Source organism: Leuresthes tenuis, unplaced genomic scaffold, assembly GCF_036924035.1.
Source record: "Leuresthes tenuis unplaced genomic scaffold, fLeuTen1.0.hap1 SCAF_23, whole genome shotgun sequence".
Taxonomy (NCBI): Eukaryota; Metazoa; Chordata; class Actinopteri; order Atheriniformes; family Atherinopsidae; genus Leuresthes; species Leuresthes tenuis.
In genome coordinates, this window is record NW_027325377.1 from 2,405,300 (window position 1) to 2,426,428 (window position 21,129).

Sequence of the window (21,129 nt, forward strand, 5' to 3'; positions counted from 1 at the left end):
TGATCAACAGTTCTGCAGCTTTCTGAAACCTTTAAAGTGTCCTGATCAATAGTTCTGCAGCTTTCTGAAACCTTTAAAGTGTCCTGATCAATAGTTCTGCAGCTTTCTGAAACCTTTAAAGTGTCCTGATCAATAGATCTGCAGCTTTCTGAAACCTTTAAAGTGTCCTGATCAACAGTTCTGCAGCTTTCTGAAGCCTTTAAAGTGTCCTGATCAACAGTTCTGCAGCTTTCTGTAACCTTTAAAGTGTCCTGATCAACAGTTCTGCAGCTTTCTGAAACCTTTAAAGTGTCCTGATCAATAGTTCTGCAGCTTTCTGAAACCTTTAAAGTGTCCTGATCAACAGTTCTGCAGCTTTCTTTAACCTTTAAAGTGTCCTGATCAACAGTTCTGCAGCTTTCTGTAACCTTTAAAGTGTCCTGATCAACAGTTCTGCAGCTTTCTGTAACCTTTAAAGTGTCCTGATCAACAGTTCTGCAGCTTTCTGTAACCTTTAAAGTGTCCTGATCAATAGTTCTGCAGCTTTCTGAAGCTTTTTCACAGTTTTTCTTTGATATTTTCTGCTTTTTCCCTCATCTTCAGTCCTTGTTCCTGAGCATTTTCAGTGTTTTTTCTTTGTTCAGCCACTTAACTCTGACCTTTGACCCATTCAGGCAGAAAAAAGGCTCCTAACTCAAGGGATGAACCAGTGTTGTGTCGACACAGAACAGACAACTTAGCAAAGAAGCCATTTTAAATTGGATCTTTAGGCACTTTGTCACAAAGACACATCATTTGTTCCCATTTCTTTAGCTGCATCTATGAAAAACAGCAAAGAAAACACAGTTTGACAGACAGAAAATAGGATTTCTGCAGCAACAAGGTGATTCCCAAAGAGCTATTAGCTGAAAACTTGGCATATCTCAGCATGGTGTGCAGTGTGTCCTTAAAACATTTGAGGAAACTGGACAAGTGGAGGACAAAAGAAGAAGTGTCAGGCCTAAAAAACTATCTCCAGCAGATGAACAGGATCTGAAAGTGATGTCCTTAAGAAAGAGGAAAAAATCCAGCTGTGACCTGACAGGACCTGAGAGATGCATCTGGACCTTCAGCTGATCCATCTACGGTTGGCCCAAGCCTCATCAGAAATGGTCTCCATGGAAGGGTGGCTGTCAAGAAGCCGTTCTTAAGGAAGGGAAACAGGGAGAAAAGGCTGAGCTGTGCCAAATGACACAAGAAGTGGACTGAAAATCAGTGGCAACAGGTCTTATGGAGGGATGAATCCTCCCCAGAGCCCGGACCTCAACATTATTGAAGCAGTGTGGGATCATCTGACAGAGAACGGAACAAAAGGCAGCCCACATCCAAAGAAGAGCTTTGGGATGTCCTTCAAGAAGCCTGGAGAACTATTCCTGAAGACTCCTTAAAGAAATGACAGAAAGCTTGTCTCAGAGGGTTCAGGCTGTGTTGGAGAATAAAGGAGCTCAGACCAGAGATTCACTTTAAAGCTGCTGAGAACTGAGAAAAAACTCTGTTTTCTGGTTTCTTAGAACAAACACTTGATGTCTTTGTGATTAAAATAGACATCTTTGCTGTAATGTTTTGTGTTTTCACAGTTAGGTAATGTCCCTTCGACGTCAGTCTGAAGTTATCTGGGGTCTGTTTATGGCAGCCTTGGTAGCTGTTGTTGTTTTTCCATTTTTATCTCATATTTTTCACCATCCATGTTTTGAATCCACTTGAAGCTTTTAGAGGTACTCTGGCCACTTTGTGTCTTTTTCACATCTGTTTTTGCTTATCTTTGGGGTCATTCTGGGCCCTCAGAACATTGTATTTTTCCATCTGGTGGTTCATTACTTGCTTTTGATGGCAGTATAAACGGTGAATTTAAACAAAAGCTCATTCCCTGTCCCCATGTGTCACCTCAGCAGTCCATCCACATGAAATATAGGATAAATAAAGCGTTTATCTGGAGTCTGCCTCCATTCAGAGCGATTAAAGCCTGAACAACACGGAGCAGCTTGGGCAGGAGATGCCAGCACGGAAAAGACTTGAAGAGTTTCATCGCTGAGCCGTGAAATGGAAAGTAGCAGCTGATGTAGCAGCAGAGCTGGCCGGGTGGGGGAGGGTGTCAGCGGGCGGCCTAGCGGCGGAGGAAGCTGCCTCCAAACCTGCAACTTTATGTGGGATTCTGGGCCGTGTCTGTGTCTGCCAGGGGACAGATTTGGTTATTTCAACCTCTGAGCGGCTCAAAGTTGCCGCATTGACTAAAAAGCGTCGGAGGGAGCCGCTCCTCTGTGCGCGTGCTGCTGCTGCCTCTGTCCATGGTGCTACTCTCCGGTTCACCGCCGCTTCACTTCCGCTTCAAACAGCCAGAAACACTCTCACAAGCTCCGTTTCTGCTGTGATTCTGATCAAATATTCAGCTTCACACTTTCCCTGTCGAGTCAACAGGAAATCAAAGCATCAACGGTTATCTTTTCTTCTCATCAACTGCCCGATCACATACTCCCGCGTGCAAGCCCGCCCCCCTGCTGCCTGCCCACCGCTCATTGGTTCTCTCCCCTTTCGCTCCACAGCTGCAACTCCTGATTGGTTCACTATTCCCGCCCCTATTTTCTTTAGCGTGTGCCGTTGACCAATCACGGCTCAGGAAGGGTCCGAAGGGCGGGAAGAGGAGCAGGAGAAGGAGGAGGAGGTGATGGGGCCAGGCTGACAGAAATGGGGGAAAACAGGCAGGATTACTGAGAACAAACAGCCACATTTAGCCTCTTTGTGTTTGAAGAAGCAACAACTTCAACTCGACAGATTTGATTGAAGGTTTTCCATGTCTCATCTATATTTTACAGGTTTTCTCCTCTCCGTCTCTCTCTCATGAAGTTGAGACTGCAGAGCTGTGAATGTAGCAGCTGCCATTTTTAAACCAGCTGTTTCAGCACAGAGATCATCCATGATTAGGGTGCAAAGAAAGTTTGCCACCGATTAGATGTTCAAAAATGAGAAAGTTTTACATCCACATCGAGGCTGATTGAGGTGGATTCACTGAAACCAAACTTCTGCTCACAGAAATAATCCCACTTTAAATAAATGAACGTCAGATCAGCTAAAGATGTATTTTTTACCAGGCAGCAAGTCAGAGTATGCTGAACATGAATTAAATGTCTTATCAAGGCAGAAAGCCACATGATCAGGCTCTGAACAGGAGGCTCATTAATAGTTTGAACCACTTAAACCGAACAATAGGTTTGGATATTTAACCACTCGCTTGAAAGCATAAACCCCCTCAGACTGAAAACAGTCAGGAAAGAGCAGGTTGTTTCCATTAATTCACCTTACAATGACCTTTTTATGGTATTTTTCACAAAAAATAAGGCTTTTTTTGTCTCGTCCTGACGTGCTGTTCAAAGTCTGAGTGTTTTGATGCTGAAAACTGTGTTTTCTGTCTTCTGTGGCATCCAGCTTGAACATCCAATAAATAAATGATCTTTTCTGTTTTTTGCCTGAGGCTGTGGGCAATGAGCTCGCCTGCGTTACCTTAGACATTCAGTAAACTCAATCCTTTTCAGGAGTATAGAATGAATAAACCAGCTTGTTTCCTTTAAGAAGGTTATTTGCACAATTTATGATAACATCAGTGGACGAGAGCTTTGTGGCTGAAAAAGATGAAATATTAAAGGATGAAATTCATAATCGCATTAATTCTTCAGTCAGAAGGTTTGCTTGAACTCCGTTTCACACCTGGCAGTTGCTGTGGATGAAATCTTCTGATTTTATGCAGATAAATACACAACAAACACATGTTCCTGCATGTTTCTAAAATACTGTCACAGTGTGAACACCAATTCCAGTGCAGAACGCGCATCATATCAATAAATAGATCTTTAAATGAATTTAACGAAGGTTTAGGCCCCAGTTTGCTCATGTTCTTTGTGCCTTTAACACACAGAGAGAGCAGAACCGGAGAGGCAGACATGTCGTAGCTCAGCATTGATGTGGTGTTGCCTAAGGATCCTTCACCTCCCTTTCATCTGTGACCTGGGATCAGGAAAAGGCCCACGAGCAAACACAGATACAGGCTGGTGCCACGGAGCAAAGCGCTTCCTGACAGTCCAAAACGATCCCACCTGTAATGCACCTGTTGGTTTTAGGGTGATGAAACACAGCTATGAAGATGGGAATGTTTAGCCAGTTCCAGCCGAGTGTTTCCGCCATCGGTTACATAACGTGGCGCTGTCTGCTTCCCCTCCGGTGGGTTTTTGTAGCCTGACGCACTTCACCATACACCGTGAAAAACAGACGAAAATAGTCATCTGCTGACCAGTGCATTAGCGCTTCATCAGCTTATTTCATTAGCAATAAGTCTGTACTTTTAGCAGGATAGTGAGATTCATTCCTGCTTATCTTTCTAAAAAAACATCCAGAATCACATAGATATTCGGCCTGCTCCACCCTCGTCTAACTTTGGCCACTTCCAGCTCCAGATGGACCAATATGCTGATGGTTTAAGGTTCAACGTGAGGCTTCAGAACACAGACTGTATGAAATATAATCTCCCCTCCACCTGCTTCTTCTTCTGCAAAAGCTTGAGCCACTACTCAGTCACAGGTGTCAATCATGGCATCACAACCCCTTTTATGACATCAAAAAACTCATTAAAACCCGACTTATTTGAAAAAAAAACAAAATTTACATATATCAGCCGGATCGGAAGGATCAACAAAAGTGGAAAATGAATTATAATCGCACTTGGATTGTTTTAGTTTAGCCAGTGGTGCGTGATGGAGGGGGTGGAGTGTATGACCCACAGTGCAGCCAGTCACCAGGGGGCCATGGAGATGATTTTGCTTAATTTTTCATGAACATTTGAGTATTTCTGGCAGAAAGTACAAAATCACCTCTCTTGGAATCTCATCCAAGCATCCACAGCCCATGACTGTGGATGCTTGGATGAGATTCTGTTTTCTTCTCTTCAGGTGAAAGTGATGCTTTGACATCTTGAAAAAACAACTGAGAATTTCCTGAATTTCTGAACACATCCAATTAATTGACATTTTTCAGGTGGACAGAAGGAAGCATGTGGTTAGATGCCTTAATGGTGCTGTGAAATGGTTTTAATCCGACCTCTATGATATCAATTTATTTTCACAGTTGTGGTTTATTGTGTCTACAGGTGAAAAAAGTCGACTTTTTAATGAGAAATCCTGCTCACTGTGCTGTGGCTGGCCCTGCTCAGTGCGCATGCCCAGTCAGGAGGGGGGTCTGCTCGCTCTGCTCCATCCGGGAACTTCAGAATTACCATTGACAGCCGAAGCGCAACTTTTCCCCAGGCAAAGTGAAATCAAGCCGCGGACTCGGACAAAATATAGTCCTCGATTTTTAACTTAAAATTACCGAAAGTAAAAGCATCCCGCCTCCCGGTGGGACCCCTTGACGTTCGGTTGTGTCCCGGGGAGCATCCATCCGAGGACTGAGGCCCGCCTGCCGGGTTTGGAGCACTTTTGGAGACGGGCGGAAAGTGGGTGATGAGTCCTAGCCTGTAAAAGAAGCGAGAACTTGCTTTGCAGCCTGAGTAGTTCTTCTTTCAATTGTTATTGTCGCTTTAAAAAATCTTTAATTCACTTAAACTTCGTCTCGGCCGCATCGAAAGTGGGAGAAAAGTGCTTTTTTGACCGGAACATGGAACTACAAGGCCTTCAAGAGGCGCTGAAAGTAGAAATCCAATGTCATCAGGTAAATGAAACATCGTGTTATTCTGCCCTTATTGGTGTTTGAGCAAGTGCGAGCAGGAGGGAGAAATGCGAAGGGATGAGGGGTTAACACTCCGAGGGGGAGAACTATGCGACATGTCGGTCGTAATGTCCGCCGGAACCGCGGCGTCCACTTCCAAGTCCGACGATTAAGTGCACTTTTAACAGTACTTTGGCTCGTTGTCGAGGCTCTTTTCCCCGAGAATTTGGAGTGAAAATGCGGCGGCGCCGCGAGGCGATCGGGACGCGACCTGAATATTTATGAGGTGCTTCAAACTGGAGCCATCGCCGCCGCTTTGTTCCTCCCTTAAACTTAAGACACTTTTCTAATTCGCTCCTCCGTCGGCTGCCAAACTAGTTGCTGAGCCGAAGCCCGGGGAAAGGTGTGTTTTCCCGGCAGCCTCTCGGCTTCCAGCCGGGCAGGAGGGTTGGGGAGTGAGCAGAAACTTTATCAGCAGAAATCTGCTCCGGTTTGTCGGTTAAACCGGCCTCACGGGGACTTTTCCGCGGTCAACTTTCATTGTTGCAGAACCAGGTCGTTTGATTGTGACGGGAGACAGCTGCCGGGGGGACACATGTTCCTCCTGACAGGCTGTTTTTGGCATTTCTCGGCCCATTGTGGACGCTTTGCTCCGGGTACGGCTGTCCATAAGTGGCCGTGTGCCCGTCGAGGTCTGCGGGGAAGAGCCGCGTCTCGTCTCGCCGCTCAAACTTGTGTAATGTTGAAAAATGTTAGCGTCCATTTTGAGTGGGTCGACATGTTTCTGGAGAGTGGGGATAGTGGCTAATAAAGGAACAGCAAGGCTAACTATCCTGCTCGGACTTTTCTGGAGCTCGTTGGCGGTAGTTTAACCGGCCGAACCGGTGCAAAGTTGCCCTTTTTAGCCCCTTTTTTCATACAACCGGGTTTGTTACTTTACACTTAGTCTGCTGGTGTTATTTCTTCTCAGTCACGTGATCAGACGGGAGCATCTGATTCGCTCATAATTACGCTTTCACTTTTTTTTTCCATGGCTACCAAACGGTGTCCTACGCTAAGTTTGGGGCGGCTCGGCGGTGAGAGTGTGGCCGGGGGAAGGCAGAGGCTGGGCGGATGCCGGAGGAGGCTGATCGGCGGTGTTCAGCACCGCGGCCAGCTCCCTCCGGCTGTCCCAGCAACTTCGAGCCCACCTCCGCGCATCCACCCATTTTCTGGGGGTTTTGCCTGAATATTTAGCTTCCTGTTGTTCTTCTTCTTGACTTTAATCGATCGCATTTCTTGTGGAATGCAGTTTTAAGCTGTTATGCTTTGATTTGTTGTGTGAAACTTGCGCAGAAAGCCAACAATGAGACCCATCAGCAGCTCCTATCAGATCACCCAGTTTCTTTCTTTCTTTCTATCTTTCTTTCTTTCAACCAGGATGCTGATGTTAAAACTGAATCCCTGTTGTTTGTGTTTTCTTCTTCTTCTTCTTCTCTCAGTTTGGTAGTGGAAGCTTCCATTTTGAGAGAGAAAAGGGGGGTGGTTAGTTCCCCCTTCTACAACATGGAGAGGAAAAAAGTCTGCAGAGTTTAATGCAGGAGGTGGAGGAGGGGGGATGGGCCCCATTCATGCCTAACATTACCATTTTGATTGCTTTGATGCTGTTTTTGGTTTGGATGGAGGGGGGAGGGGTGGAAGAAAGGCAGAAAGCCCAGTCAGCACTGACTGCTCGGCCACGTCTGTAATCACTACACACTTCTACTGATCTCACATACATGAGCTGCTGTTTTCCTTTTCCATTTTCAGCCTCGGCTCTGGGAGCTCGAGCAGCTTCTGGGTGTCACAGTTTTCCCTGAAACAGCTCAGTCATGATGGGCAGCGGAGAGATCTCCAACATGTCTTTGGTGCAGTGAAGCACACTTAATAATGCTGAAAAGTTGGTTTTCTTGGACTATTTTCCTTCAGAACAACCCGAATCATCTCTGTGAGACATTTTTATGACCCCAAAGCGCCACATTTCTTCCATTTTGTGCATCCTCCGGTGGGATATTGAGCTGAGAAAGCTTGGCCTCACGGCCTCTGAACACGACCTGTGACACAGCTGCATCATCTCAGCCCTCTGTTTACACCTTGTGGATGCAGGTGTGTGCACAGCTGGAAAAGAGGCCGTCCCTTCATCATGTGGCTGCTCCTGAGTTGTTGTTTTTACAGAAATTAAATGACGAAATGCTCCTTTTATTGGATTCTATTGATTTAAAAACTGATTTCCATATTTTAGCAGAGCTGCTGCTGCACATGATCTAAGAATAAAACTCTTATATTTCGAACACATCAACGTATTTTAGCTCTAACGTACAAATAGTCTGACTATAAAGGGACATTTTGGAAGGCAGGGTTTAGATTTTTGACTTAATTCAGACTCTTGAGGTCACAATGAATTGAACTGAGAGTGGCCTGAGAAGTTATTAGCTTTGCTTTCTGGAGATCAGGAGCTGATCTCCTGCGTTAACGCCTCATTTCAACCGTCTTTATGGGGAACATTGGGATTATTCAGTGAAGCCATGCATTCGTAAGCCTGTTTCCTGCTCTGGGTTGAGTAAATAGCTGAGATCCAGCAGCTGAAACTTCCCTTCAGAACATGTTTTAGCCTCTTATCTGGTGAGGATAAGACCACATATGTACGGTTAGTTTAATCTAAGGGGTTTCGATCATTCATTTAAGTATCAGTGCTGCAGCTAATGATCGTAAAGCAGGTGATGCATGTTTGCACCGTCATACTGAAGCCTTAAAATGCAGCTCCTCAGCTGTAGAGAATCCAAACTTTTTGGATATTTCAATATTTCTGCTGGTTTTTTCCTGTGAATCGGTTTCACTGCACTGATGGAGGGACGTCTGACAGCCAGGTCGACCTGAAACACGCGTTATTTCTTTAAATATTAGCTTTTCTTGGTCGTTTCTCGCATCCCTGTTACAGATAATGTGAGTAAGAAGTATCTAGTCGGGATTTAATCACCTCCCATCTGTAGCATCTTCGCTAACGTTAGCTGAAGCATGTGCTGGCATGCAAATAATGAGCAGAAACACCCGTTATTTCTTTAAATATTAGCTTTTCTTGGTCGTTTCTTGCATCCCTGTTACAGATAATGTGAGTTAGAAGTATCTAGTCGGGGTTTAATCACCTCCCATCTGTAGCATCTTCGCTAACGTTAGCTAAAACATGTGCTAGCATGCAAATAGTGAGCAGAAACACGCGTTATTTCTTTAAATATTAGCTTTTCTTGGTCGTTTCTTGCATCCCTGTTACAGATCATGTGAGTTAGAAGTATCTAGTCGGGGTTTAATCACCTCCCATCTGTAGCATCTTCGCTAACGTTAGCTAAAACATGTGCTAGCATGCAAATAGTGAGCAGAAACACGCGTTATTTCTTTAAATATTAGCTTTTCTTGGTCGTTTCTTGCATCCCTGTTACAGATCATGTGAGTTAGAAGTATCGAGTCTGGGTTTAATCACCTCCCATCCGTAGCATCTTTGCTAACGTTAGCTGAAGCATGTGCTAGCATGCAAATAATGAGCAGAAACACCAGTTATTTCTTTAAATATTAGCTTTTCTTGGTCGTTTCTTGCATCCCTGTTACAGATCATGTGAGTAAGAAGTATCGAGTCTGGGTTTAATCACCTCCCATCCGTAGCATCTTTGCTAACGTTAGCTGAAGCATGTGCTAGCATGCAAATAATGAGCAGAAACACCAGTTATTTCTTTAAATATTAGCTTTTCTTGGTCGTTTCTTGCATCCCTGTTACAGATCATGTGAGTAAGAAGTATCGAGTCTGGGTTTAATCACCTCCCATCCGTAGCATCTTTGCTAACGTTAGCTGAAGCATGTGCTAGCATGCAAATAATGAGCAGAAACACCAGTTATTTCTTTAAATATTAGCTTTTCTTGGTCGTTTCTCGCATCCCTGTTACAGATCATGTGAGTTAGAAGTATCTAGTCGGGGTTTAATCACCTCCCATCCGTAGCATCTTCGCTAACGTTAGCTAAAACATGTGCTGGCATGCAAATAATGAGCAGAAACACCCATTATTTCTTTAAATATTAGCTTTTCTTGGTCGTTTCTCGCATCCCTGTTACAGATCATGTGAGTAAGAAGTATCTAGTCGGGGTTTAATCACCTCCCATCTGTAGCATCTTCGCTAACGTTAGCTGAAGCATGTGCTGGCATGCAAATAATGAGCAGAAACACCCGTTATTTCTTTAAATATTAGCTTTTCTTGGTCGTTTCTCGCATCCCTGTTACAGATAATGTGAGTTAGAAGTATCTAGTCGGCTTTAATCACCTCCCGTCTGTAGCATCTTAGCTAACGTTAGCTGAAGCATGTGCTGGCATGCAAATAATGAGCAGAAACCAGTGAAATGCTCCACATCAAGTCAAATGAAACCTCCTCCGAGCTCCTCGAACCGGCTTGGTTCTCCTCTCCTGCTGGTGTTTGTCATTTTTAACGTCTCTCCTGTGTGTGTTTGGGTCATTTGGCTGGTTTTTCCTCACGGTGTGCTATGATTTGTTGGAAATAATGGTCCTAAACGGCCGTTTTGTGCCTGTGCTTCTAAAGAAAAGGGTGACCAACCTCCCTCTGCTTGACCTTGAGCTTCTCAGAGGGAAAAATCATCCCAGATGACCGGGCTCAGGTTTCATATCGCCCAGTTTGAGGCCTGAAGGTGGCAGTTTCCTGCTAAACGAGGGTAAAAAGGCTGCGTCCTGTTTATCGGTGGAAATGCAGAAGAAGAACGATCAGACAGATGTGAATAAATGAACTGTGGGAGTGCAGAATCCACCTGAATCCAAAGCCAGACCTTCCTCCTTGAAGAACAGCTCCATTGATGCTGCTCCACTTGCTCTCTGTTGCATCAGCGGGTTTCTGGGCTCCGTCAGGTGGAGGTGAAGCTGTGGGTTTATCTCAGAGTGGACTGCTTCTGTTCTGCTGAAGTTAAAGCCGCAGCTTCTCCACTCAAAGCATCGGTAACCATGGATACGCCTGCTGCTGAGTGGTTTTTGAAGTTTCTCCGAGCAGATTTCGCCTCGTCTTAATGCAGAGTAAAGGTTTTAATGAGCGCTGTGGTGTTTCTGGAAGCTCGGAGAAGCAGGACTGAGGCGGGTTCAAAGGTCACGGCTAATGTCCTCCACACAGATGTGCTGTTGCTGGAGGGTCAGACCGTGGGAACCAAGTGGACTTTAACTGGGCCTGGAGAGCAGATCTCGTGTGTCAGGGGCCCTTAATGTTGGTCTATCAGCTGCTGCTCCAGCAGTTCACTTACTTTCTTCCAGCTGCTTTGAGGTGGAAGAAGTGATGCTGACCGTATTCAGGAAGTGTTTAAATGCTCTGCTTCAGATGCACTCTGAGCGTTCACCTCAGTTCTTTACAGATATTAGTGAACCCCTGATCCAGCAGCAGTGTGAGAGAAACTGAGTGAACCCCTGATCCAGCAGCAGTGTGAGAGAAACTAAGTGAACCCCTGATCCAGCAGCAGTGTGTGAGAAACTAAGTGAACCCCTGATCCAGCAGCAGTGTGTGAGAAACTGAGTGAACCCCTGATCCAGCAGCAGTGTGTGAGAAACTAAGTGAACCCCTGATCCAGCAGCAGTGTGAGAGAAACTAAGTGAACCCCTGATCCAGCAGCAGTGTGTGAGAAACTAAGTGAACCCCTGATCCAGCAGCAGTGAGTGTAAAACTAAGTGAACCCCTGATCCAGCAGCTTCAGCAGCAGTGAGTGAGAAACTAAGTGAACCCCTGATCCAGCAGCAGTGAGTGTAAAACTAAGTGAACCCCTGATCCAGCTGCAGTGTGAGAAACTAAGTGAACCCCTGATCCAGCAGCAGTGTGTGAGAAACTAAGTGAACCCCTGATCTAGCAGCTTCAGCAGCAGTGTGTGAGAAACTAAGTGAACCCCTGATCTAGCAGCTTCAGCAGCAGTGAGTGTAAAACTAAGTGAACCCCTGATCTAGCAGCTTCAGCAGCAGTGAGTGTAAAACTAAGTGAACCCCTGATCCAGCAGCTTCAGCAGCAGCTTCAGCAGCAGTGAGTGTAAAACTAAGTGAACCCCTGATCCAGCAGCTTCAGCAGCAGTGAGTGTAAAACTAAGTGAACCCTTGATCCAGCAGCTTCAGCAACAGTGAGTGTAAAACTAAGTGAACCCCTGATCCAGCAGCTTCAGCAGCAGTAAGTGTAAAACTAAGTGAACCCCTGATCCAGCAGCTTCAGCAGCCGTGAGTGTAAAACTAAGTGAACCCCTGATCCGGCAGCTTCAGCAGCAGTAAGTGTAAAACTAAGTGAACCCCTGATCCAGCAGCTTCAGCAGCAGTGAGTGTAAAACTAAGTGAACCCCTGATCCAGCAGCTTCAGCAGCAGTGAGTGTAAAACTAAGTGAACCCCTGATCCAGCAGCTTCAGCAGTGAGTGTAAAACTAAGTGAACCCCTGATCCAGCAGCTTCAGCAGCAGTGAGTGTAAAACTAAGTGAACCCCTGATCCAGCAGCTTCAGCAGTAGTGAGTGTAAAACTAAGTGAACCCCTGATCCAGCAGCTTCAGCAGCAGTGAGTGTAAAACTAAGTGAACCCCTGATCCAGCACCAGTGAGTGTAAAACTAAGTGAACCCCTGATCCAGCAGCTCCAGCAGCAGTGAGTGTAAAACTAAGTGAACCCCTGATCCAGCAGCTTCAGCAGCAGTGAGTGTAAAACTAAGTGAACCCCTGATCCAGCAGCTTCAGCAGCAGTGAGTGTAAAACTAAGTGAACCCCTGATCCAGCAGCTTCAGCAGCAGTGAGCTGCAGTGATGGTTTCCTGTGGGACGTTATCAGTCTCTCTCATGGTTCTGGAGGAATCTCGGCCCTCTTCTCTCCAGGGTTGCTTCAGCTCATTGAGGTTTGCAGCATTGGTTTCTGCACAGCTCTCTTAAGGTCCCACCACAGCGTTTCTTTGACCTTGGAGTGACCTTTAACCTTTAACCTGCTAACTGAGGCCTGTAGAGTCTGAGATGTAGCTCTTGGCTTTTTCACCTTGGGGTGACCTTTAACCTTTAACATGCTAACTGAGGCCTGTAGAGTCTGAGATGTAGCTCTTGGCTTTTTCACCTTGGGGTGACCTTTAACCTTTAACATGCTAACTGAGGCCTGTAGAGTCTGAGATGTAGCTCTTGGCTTTTTCACCTTGGGGTGACCTTTAACCTTTAACAAGCTAACTGAGGCCTGTAGAGTCTGAGATGTAGCTCTGGGCTTCTTCACCTTGGGGTGACCTTTAACCTTTAACATGCTAACTGAGGCCTGTAGAGTCTGAGATGTAGCTCTTGGCTTTTTCACCTTGGGGTGACCTTTAACCTTTAACATGCTAACTGAGGCCTGTAGAGTCTGAGATGTAGCTCTGGGCTTTTTCACCTTGGGGTGAACTTTAACCTTTAACATGCTAACTGAGGCCTGTAGAGTCTGAGATGTAGCTCTGGGCTTCTTCACCTTGGGGTGACCTTTAACCTTTAGCATGCTAACTGAGGCCTGTAGAGTCTGAGATGTAGCTCTGGGCTTTTTCACCTTGGGGTGACCTTTAACCTTTAGCATGCTAACTGAGGCCTGTAGAGTCTGAGATGTAGCTCTGGGCTTTTTCACCTTGGGGTGAACTTTAACCTTTAACATGCTAACTGAGGCCTGGAGAGTCTGAGATGTAGCTCTGGGCTTTTTCACCTTGGGGTGACCTTTAACCTTTAGCATGCTAACTGAGGCCTGTAGAGTCTGAGATGTAGCTCTGGGCTTCTTCACCTTGGGGTGACCTTTAACCTTTAGCATGCTAACTGAGGCCTGTAGAGTCTGAGATGTAGCTCTTGGCTTTTTCACCTTGGGGTGACCTTTAACCTTTAGCATGCTAACTGAGGCCTGTAGAGTCTGAGATGTAGCTCTGGGCTTTTTCACCTTGGGGTGACCTTTAACCTTTAACATGCTAACTGAGGCCTGTAGAGTCTGAGATGTATGACCTTTAACCTTTAACATGCTAACTGAGGCCTGGAGAGTCTGAGATGTAGCTCTGGGCTTTTTGACCTTGGGGTGACCTTTAACCTTTAACATGCTAACTGAGGCCCGTAGAGTCTGAGATGTAGCTCTGGGCTTTTTGACCTTGGGGTGACCTTTAACCTTTAACATGCTAACTGAGGCCTGGAGAGTCTGAGATGTAGCTCTGGGCTTTTTGACCTTGGGGTGACCTTTAACCTTTAACATGCTAACTGAGGCCTGGAGAGTCTGAGATGTAGCTCTGGGCTTTTTGACCTTGGGGTGACCTTTAACCTTTAACATGCTAACTGAGGCGTGTAGAGTCTGAGATGTATGACCTTTGACCTTTAACATGCTAACTGAGGCCTGGAGAGTCTGAGATGTAGCTCTGGGCTTTTTGACCTTGGGGTGACCTTTAACCTTTAACATGCTAACTGAGGCCTGGAGAGTCTGAGATGTAGCTCTGGGCTTTTTGACCTTGGGGTGACCTTTAACCTTTAACATGCTAACTGAGGCCTGTAGAGTCTGAGATGTATGACCTTTGACCTTTAACATGCTAACTGAGGCCTGGAGAGTCTGAGATGTAGCTCTTGGCTTTTTCACCTTGGGGTGACCTTTAACCTTTATCATGCTAACTGAGGCTTGTAGAGTCTGAGATGTAGCTCTGGGCTTTTTCACCTTGGGGTGACCTTTAACCTTTATCATGCTAACTGAGGCCTGGAGAGTCTGAGATGTAGCTCTTGGCTTTTTCACCTTGGGGTGACCTTTAACCTTTATCATGCTAACTGAGGCTTGTAGAGTCTGAGATGTAGCTCTGGGCTTTTTCACCTTGGGGTGACCTTTAACCTTTAGCATGCTAACTGAGGCCTGTAGAGTCTGAGATGTAGCTCTGGGCTTTTTCACCTTGGGGTGACCTTTAACCTTTAACATGCTAACTGAGGCCTGTAGAGTCTGAGATGTAGCTCTGGGCTTCTTCACCTTGGGGTGACCTTTAACCTTTAGCATGCTAACTGAGGCCTGTAGAGTCTGAGATGGAGCTCTGGGCTTTTTCACCTTGGGGTGACCTTTAACCTTTAACATGCTAACTGAGGCCTGTAGAGTCTGAGATGTAGCTCTGGGCTTTTTCACCTTGGGGTGACCTTTAACCTTTAACATGCTAACTTAGGCCTGTAGAGTCTGAGATGTAGCTCTGGGCTTCTTCACCTTGGGGTGACCTTTAACCTTTAACATGCTAACTGAGGCCTGTAGAGTCTGAGATGTAGCTCTGGGCTTTTTCACCTTGGGGTGACCTTTAACCTTTAACATGCTAACTGAGGCCTGTAGAGTCTGAGATGTAGCTCTGGGCTTTTTCACCTTGGGGTGACCTTTGACCTTTAACATGCTAACTGAGGCCTGTAGAGTCTGAGATGTAGCTCTGGGCTTTTTCACCTTGGGGTGACCTTTAACCTTTAGCATGCTAACTGAGGCCTGTAGAGTCTGAGATGTAGCTCTGGGCTTCTTCACCTTGGGGTGACCTTTAACCTTTAGCATGCTAACTGAGGCCTGTAGAGTCTGAGATGTAGCTCTGGGCTTCTTCACCTTGGGGTGAACTTGCTGGGACGTCCACTCCTGGGAAGATTGACAGCTGTCCTGAATGTTTTCCACTTGTGAATAATCTTTCTCTCTGTAGAATGATGGACTCCAGATAGTCTGGAAACGGCCTTATAAAATCATGTGAGGCTGTATTGACTGAGTTTTCGGAGCTGGTGGGGAACAGATGAGTTTATCCATCATCCTGATGCATAAAGGATGATGGATCTGACAGTTTGACTCAAACAGCTTCAGCAAAGCACCAAAATCAATCAGAGTCAAACTGATGTTCCCGACTTAACCTGCAGCGTGAATATGAGCTGCTTCACCACTTTAACCCACTTTCCCTGCAGATTTCCCACCTCTTGTTGTTTAGAATCCTGTTCACTGTGAAATAATTGGATTACTGTGATTTATTCAGGCGTGTGACACAGAAACTGAACTGAAGGCTGTTTCAGATCTCAGCTTCACCTCGGTAAGAATCAGTGCAGGCCGGTAGTTTGCAGCTGATTAAAGCGCCGTTCCAGCTCCTCACTGATGGTATGCATCACTCAGCAGGGGTCAGAGGTCAGCCCGTGCTGCTTAAGCCTCACGCCGTCATACGTACCTCAAACAGCTGTCCGGCCCGGCGTCCTCGGCCCGGCTGAACGTGTTCTTCCTCTGCAGGAAACAGAACTGGGGTTAATCCCAGGACGGCTCATTACGGGCTCCTGCTTTCTGCAGGACTAATCAGAGCCGTGGGAAGGAGCCCATCCATTTATGTCCTTCCTTTGTCTGTGAGAACAGTGAAGAAGCTGTAATGATCCGTTCTGTGTGGCAGCGACTCACACTGAAGCACATAGTCGGGTTAAAACTCACTTCTTCTTCTTCTTCAGTTTATTTAAAGCACTGAAGCACATAGTCGGGTTAAAACTCACTTCTTCTTCTTCTTCAGTTTATTTAAAGCACTGCTGCACATTGTCGGGTTAAAACTCACTTCTTCAGTTTATTTAAAGCACTGCTGCAAATTGTCGGGTTAAAACTCACTTTTTCTTCTTCAGTTTATTTAAAGCACTGCTGCACATTGTCGGGTTTAAACTCACTTCTTCTTCAGTTTATTTAAAGCACTGCTGCACATTGTCGGGTTAAAACTCACTTCTTCTTCAGTTTATTTAAAGCACTGCTGCACATTGTTGGGTTAAAACTCACTTCTTCTTCTTCTTCAGTTTATTCAAAGCACTGCTGCACATTGTCGGGTTAAAAGTCACTTCTTCTTCTTCAGTTTATTTAAAGCACTGCTGCACATTGTCGGGTTAAAACTCACTTCTTCTTCTTCAGTTTATTTAAAGCACTGCTGCACATTGTCGGGTTAAAACTCACTTCTTCTTCTTCAGTTTATTTAAAGCACTGAAGCACATTGTCGGGTTAAAACTCACTTCTTCTTCTTCTTCAGTTTATTTAAAGCACTGCTGCACATTGTCGGGTTAAAACTCACTTCTTCTTCTTCAGTTTATTTAAAGCACTGCTGCACATTGTCGGGTTAAAACTCACTTCTTCTTCTTCAGTTTATTTAAAGCACTGCTGCACATTGTTGGGTTAAAACTCACTACTTCTTCTTCTTCAGTTTATTTAAAGCACTGCTGCACATTGTTGGGTTAAAACTCACTTCTTCTTCTTCTTCAGTTTATTTAAAGCACTGCTGCACATTGTCGGGTTAAAACTCACTTCTTCTTCTTCTTCAGTTTATTTAAAGCACTGCTGCACATTGTCGGGTTAAAACTCACTTCTTCTTCTTCAGTTTATTTAAAGCACTGCTGCACATTGTCGGGTTAAAACTCACTTCTTCTTCTTCTTCAGTTTATTTAAAGCACTGCTGCACATTGTCGGGTTAAAACTCACTTCTTCTTCTTCAGTTTATTTAAAGCACTGAAGCACATTGTCGGGTTAAAACTCACTTCTTCTTCTTCTTCAGTTTATTTAAAGCACTGCTGCACATTGTTGGGTTTAAACTCACTTCTTCTTCAGTTTATTTAAAGCACTGCTGCACATTGTCGGGTTAAAACTCACTTCTTCTTCTTCTTCAGTTTATTTAAAGCACTGCTGCACATTGTCGGGTTAAAACTCACTTCTTCTTCTTCTTCAGTTTATTTAAAGCACTGAAGCACATAGTCGGGTTAAAACTCACTTCTTCTTCTTCTTCAGTTTATTTAAAGCACTGCTGCACATTGTCGGGTTAAAACTCACTTCTTCAGTTTATTTAAAGCACTGCTGCAAATTGTTGGGTTAAAACTCACTACTTCTTCTTCTTCAGTTTATTTAAAGCACTGCTGCACATTGTTGGGTTAAAACTCACTTCTTCTTCTTCTTCAGTTTATTTAAAGCACTGCTGCACATTGTCGGGTTAAAACTCACTTCTTCTTCTTCTTCAGTTTATTTAAAGCACTGAAGCACATAGTCGGGTTAAAACTCACTTCTTCTTCTTCTTCAGTTTATTTAAAGCACTGCTGCACATTGTTGGGTTAAAACTCACTTCTTCTTCTTCAGTTTATTTAAAGCACTGCTGCACATTGTCGGGTTTAAACTCACTTCTTCTTCTTCAGTTTATTTAAAGCACTGCTGCACATTGTCGGGTTTAAACTCACTTCTTCTTCAGTTTATTTAAAGCACTGCTGCACATTGTCGGGTTTAAACTCACTTCTTCTTCTTCAGTTTATTTAAAGCACTGCTGCACATTGTCGGGTTAAAACTCACTTCTTCTTCAGTTTATTTAAAGCACTGCTGCACATTGTCGGGTTAAAACTCACTACTTCTTCAGTTTATTTAAAGCACTGCTGCACATTGTTGGGTTAAAACTCACTTCTTCTTCTTCTTCAGTTTATTCAAAGCACTGCTGCACATTGTCGGGTTAAAAGTCACTTCTTCTTCTTCAGTTTATTTAAAGCACTGCTGCACATTGTCGGGTTAAAACTCACTTCTTCTTCAGTTTATTTAAAGCACTGCTGCACATTGTCGGGTTAAAACTCACTTCTTCTTCTTCAGTTTATTTAAAGCACTGCTGCACATTGTCGGGTTAAAACTCACTTCTTCTTCTTCAGTTTATTTAAAGCACTGAAGCACATTGTCGGGTTAAAACTCACTTCTTCTTCTTCTTCAGTTTATTTAAAGCACTGCTGCACATTGTCGGGTTAAAACTCACTTCTTCTTCTTCAGTTTATTTAAAGCACTGCTGCACATTGTCGGGTTAAAACTCACTTCTTCTTCTTCTTCAGTTTATTTAAAGCACTGCTGCACATTGTCGGGTTAAAACTCACTTCTTCTTCTTCTTCAGTTTATTTAAAGCACTGCTGCACATTGTCGGGTTAAAACTCACTTCTTCTTCAGTTTATTTAAAGCACTGCTGCACATTGTCGGGTTAAAACTCACTTCTTCTTCTTCTTCAGTTTATTTAAAGCACTGCTGCACATTGTCGGGTTAAAACTCACTTCTTCTTCTTCAGTTTATTCAAAGCACTGCTGCACATTGTTGGGTTAAAACTCACTTCTTCTTCTTCTTCAGTTTATTTAAAGCACTGCTGCACATTGTCGGGTTAAAACTCACTTCTTCTTCTTCAGTTTATTTAAAGCACTGCTGCACATAGTCGGGTTAAAACTCACTTCTTCTTCTTCAGTTTATTTAAAGCACTGCTGCACATTGTCGGGTTAAAACTCACTTCTTCTTCTTCAGTTTATTTAAAGCACTGCTGCACATTGTTGGGTTAAAACTCACATCTTCTTCTTCTTCAGTTTATTTAAAGCACTGAAGCACATTGTCGGGTTAAAACTCACTTCTTCTTCTTCAGTTTATTTAAAGCACTGACGCACATTGTCGGGTTAAAACTCACTTCTTCTTCTTCTTCAGTTTATTTAAAGCACTGCTGCACATTGTCGGGTTAAAACTCACTTCTTCTTCAGTTTAATTAAAGCACTGCTGCACATTGTCGGGTTAAAACTCACTTCTTCTTCTTCTTCAGTTTATTTAAAGCACTGCTGCACATTGTCGGGTTAAAACTCACTTCTTCTTCTTCAGTTTATTTAAAGCACTGCTGCACATTGTCGGGTTAAAACTCACTTCTTCTTCAGTTTATTTAAAGCACTGCTGCACATTGTTGGGTTAAAACTCACTTCTTCTTCTTCTTCAGTTTATTTAAAGCACTGAAGCACATAGTCGGGTTAAAACTCACTTCTTCTTCTTCAGTTTTATTTAAAGCACTGCTGCACATTGTCGGGTTAAAACTCACTTCTTCTTCAGTTTATTTAAAGCACTGCTGCACATTGTCGGGTTAAAACTCACTTCTTCTTCTTCTTCAGTTTATTTAAAGCACTGCTGCACATTGTTGGGTTAAAACTCACTTCTTCTTCTTCAGTTTATTTAAAGCACTGCTGCACATTGTTGGGTTAAAACTCACTTCTTCTTCTTCAGTTTATTTAAAGCACTGCTGCACATTGTTGGGTTAAAACTCACTTCTTCTTCAGTTTATTTAAAGCACTGCTGCACATTGTTGGGTTAAAACTCACTTCTTCTTCTTCAGTTTATTTAAAGCACTGCTGCACATTGTTGGGTTAAAACTCACTTCTTCTTCAGTTTATTTAAAGCACTGCTGCACATTGTTGGGTTAAAACTCACTTCTTCTTCTTCAGTTTATTTAAAGCACTGCTGCACATTGTCGGGTTAAAACTCACTTCTTCTTCTTCTTCAGTTTATTTAAAGCACTGCTGCACATTGTTGGGTTAAAACTCACTTCTTCTTCTTCAGTTTATTTAAAGCACTGCTGCACATTGTTGGGTTAAAACTCACTTCTTCTTCTTCTTCAGTTTATTTAAAGCACTGCTGCACATTGTCGGGTTAAAACTCACTTCTTCTTCAGTTTATTTAAAGCACTGAAGCACATAGTCGGGTTAAAACTCACTTCTTCTTCTTCAGTTTATTTAAAGCACTGAAGCACATTGTTGGGTTAAAATTCACTTCTTCTTCTTCAGTTTATTTAAAGCACTGCTGCACATAGTCGGGTTAAAACTCACTTCTTCTTCTTCAGTTAATTAAAGCACTGCTGCACATAGTCGGGTTAAAACTCACTTCTTCTTCTTCAGTTTATTTAAAGCACTGCTGCACATAGTCGGGTTAAAACTCACTTCTTCTTCTTCAGTTTATTTAAAGCACTGCTGCACATTGTCGGGTTAAAACTCACTTCTTCCTCTTCAGTTTATTTAAAGCACTGCTGCACATTGTCGGGTTAAAACTCACTTCTTCTTCTTCTTCAGTTTATTTAAAGCACTGCTGCACATTGTCGGGTTAAAACTCACTTCTTCTTCTTCTTCAGTTAATTAAAGCACTGCTGCACATAGTCGGGTTAAAACTCACTTCTTCTTCTTCAGTTTATTTAAAGCACTGCTGCACATTGTCGGGTTAAAACTCACTTCTTCTTCTTCTTCAGTTTATTTAAAGCACTGCTGCACATTGTTGGGTTAAAACTCACTTCTTCTTCTTCTTCAGTTTATTTAAAGCACTGAAGCACATTGTTGGGTTAAAACTCACTTCTTCTTCTTCAGTTAATTAAAGCACTGCTGCACATAGTCGGGTTAAAACTCACTTCTTCTTCTTCAGTTTATTTAAAGCACTGCTGCACATAGTCGGGTTAAAACTCACTTCTTCTTCTTCAGTTTATTTAAAGCACTGCTGCACATAGTCGGGTTAAAACTCACTTCTTCTTCTTCAGTTTATTTAAAGCACTGCTGCACATTGTCGGGTTAAAACTCACTTCTTCCTCTTCAGTTTATTTAAAGCACTGCTGCACATTGTCGGGTTAAAACTCACTTCTTCTTCTTCTTC

At 43.8% G+C, this 21,129-nt stretch overlaps 1 protein-coding gene across 2 annotated transcripts in view; it reads left to right on the forward strand.

Moving 5' to 3' along the window:
- The first annotated feature begins 5,381 nt into the window (after positions 1 to 5,381).
- The window catches only part of phf21b (PHD finger protein 21B), a 135,454-nt gene continuing 119,706 nt past the window's right edge, over positions 5,382 to 21,129 (forward strand). For both annotated transcript variants that reach the window (XM_072377812.1, XM_072377813.1), the window contains exon 1: positions 5,382 to 5,709. In XM_072377812.1, coding sequence (XP_072233913.1) covers positions 5,656 to 5,709 — 54 coding nt within the window. In that variant the 5' untranslated portion in view covers positions 5,382 to 5,655. The remainder of the gene's footprint in view (positions 5,710 to 21,129) is intronic.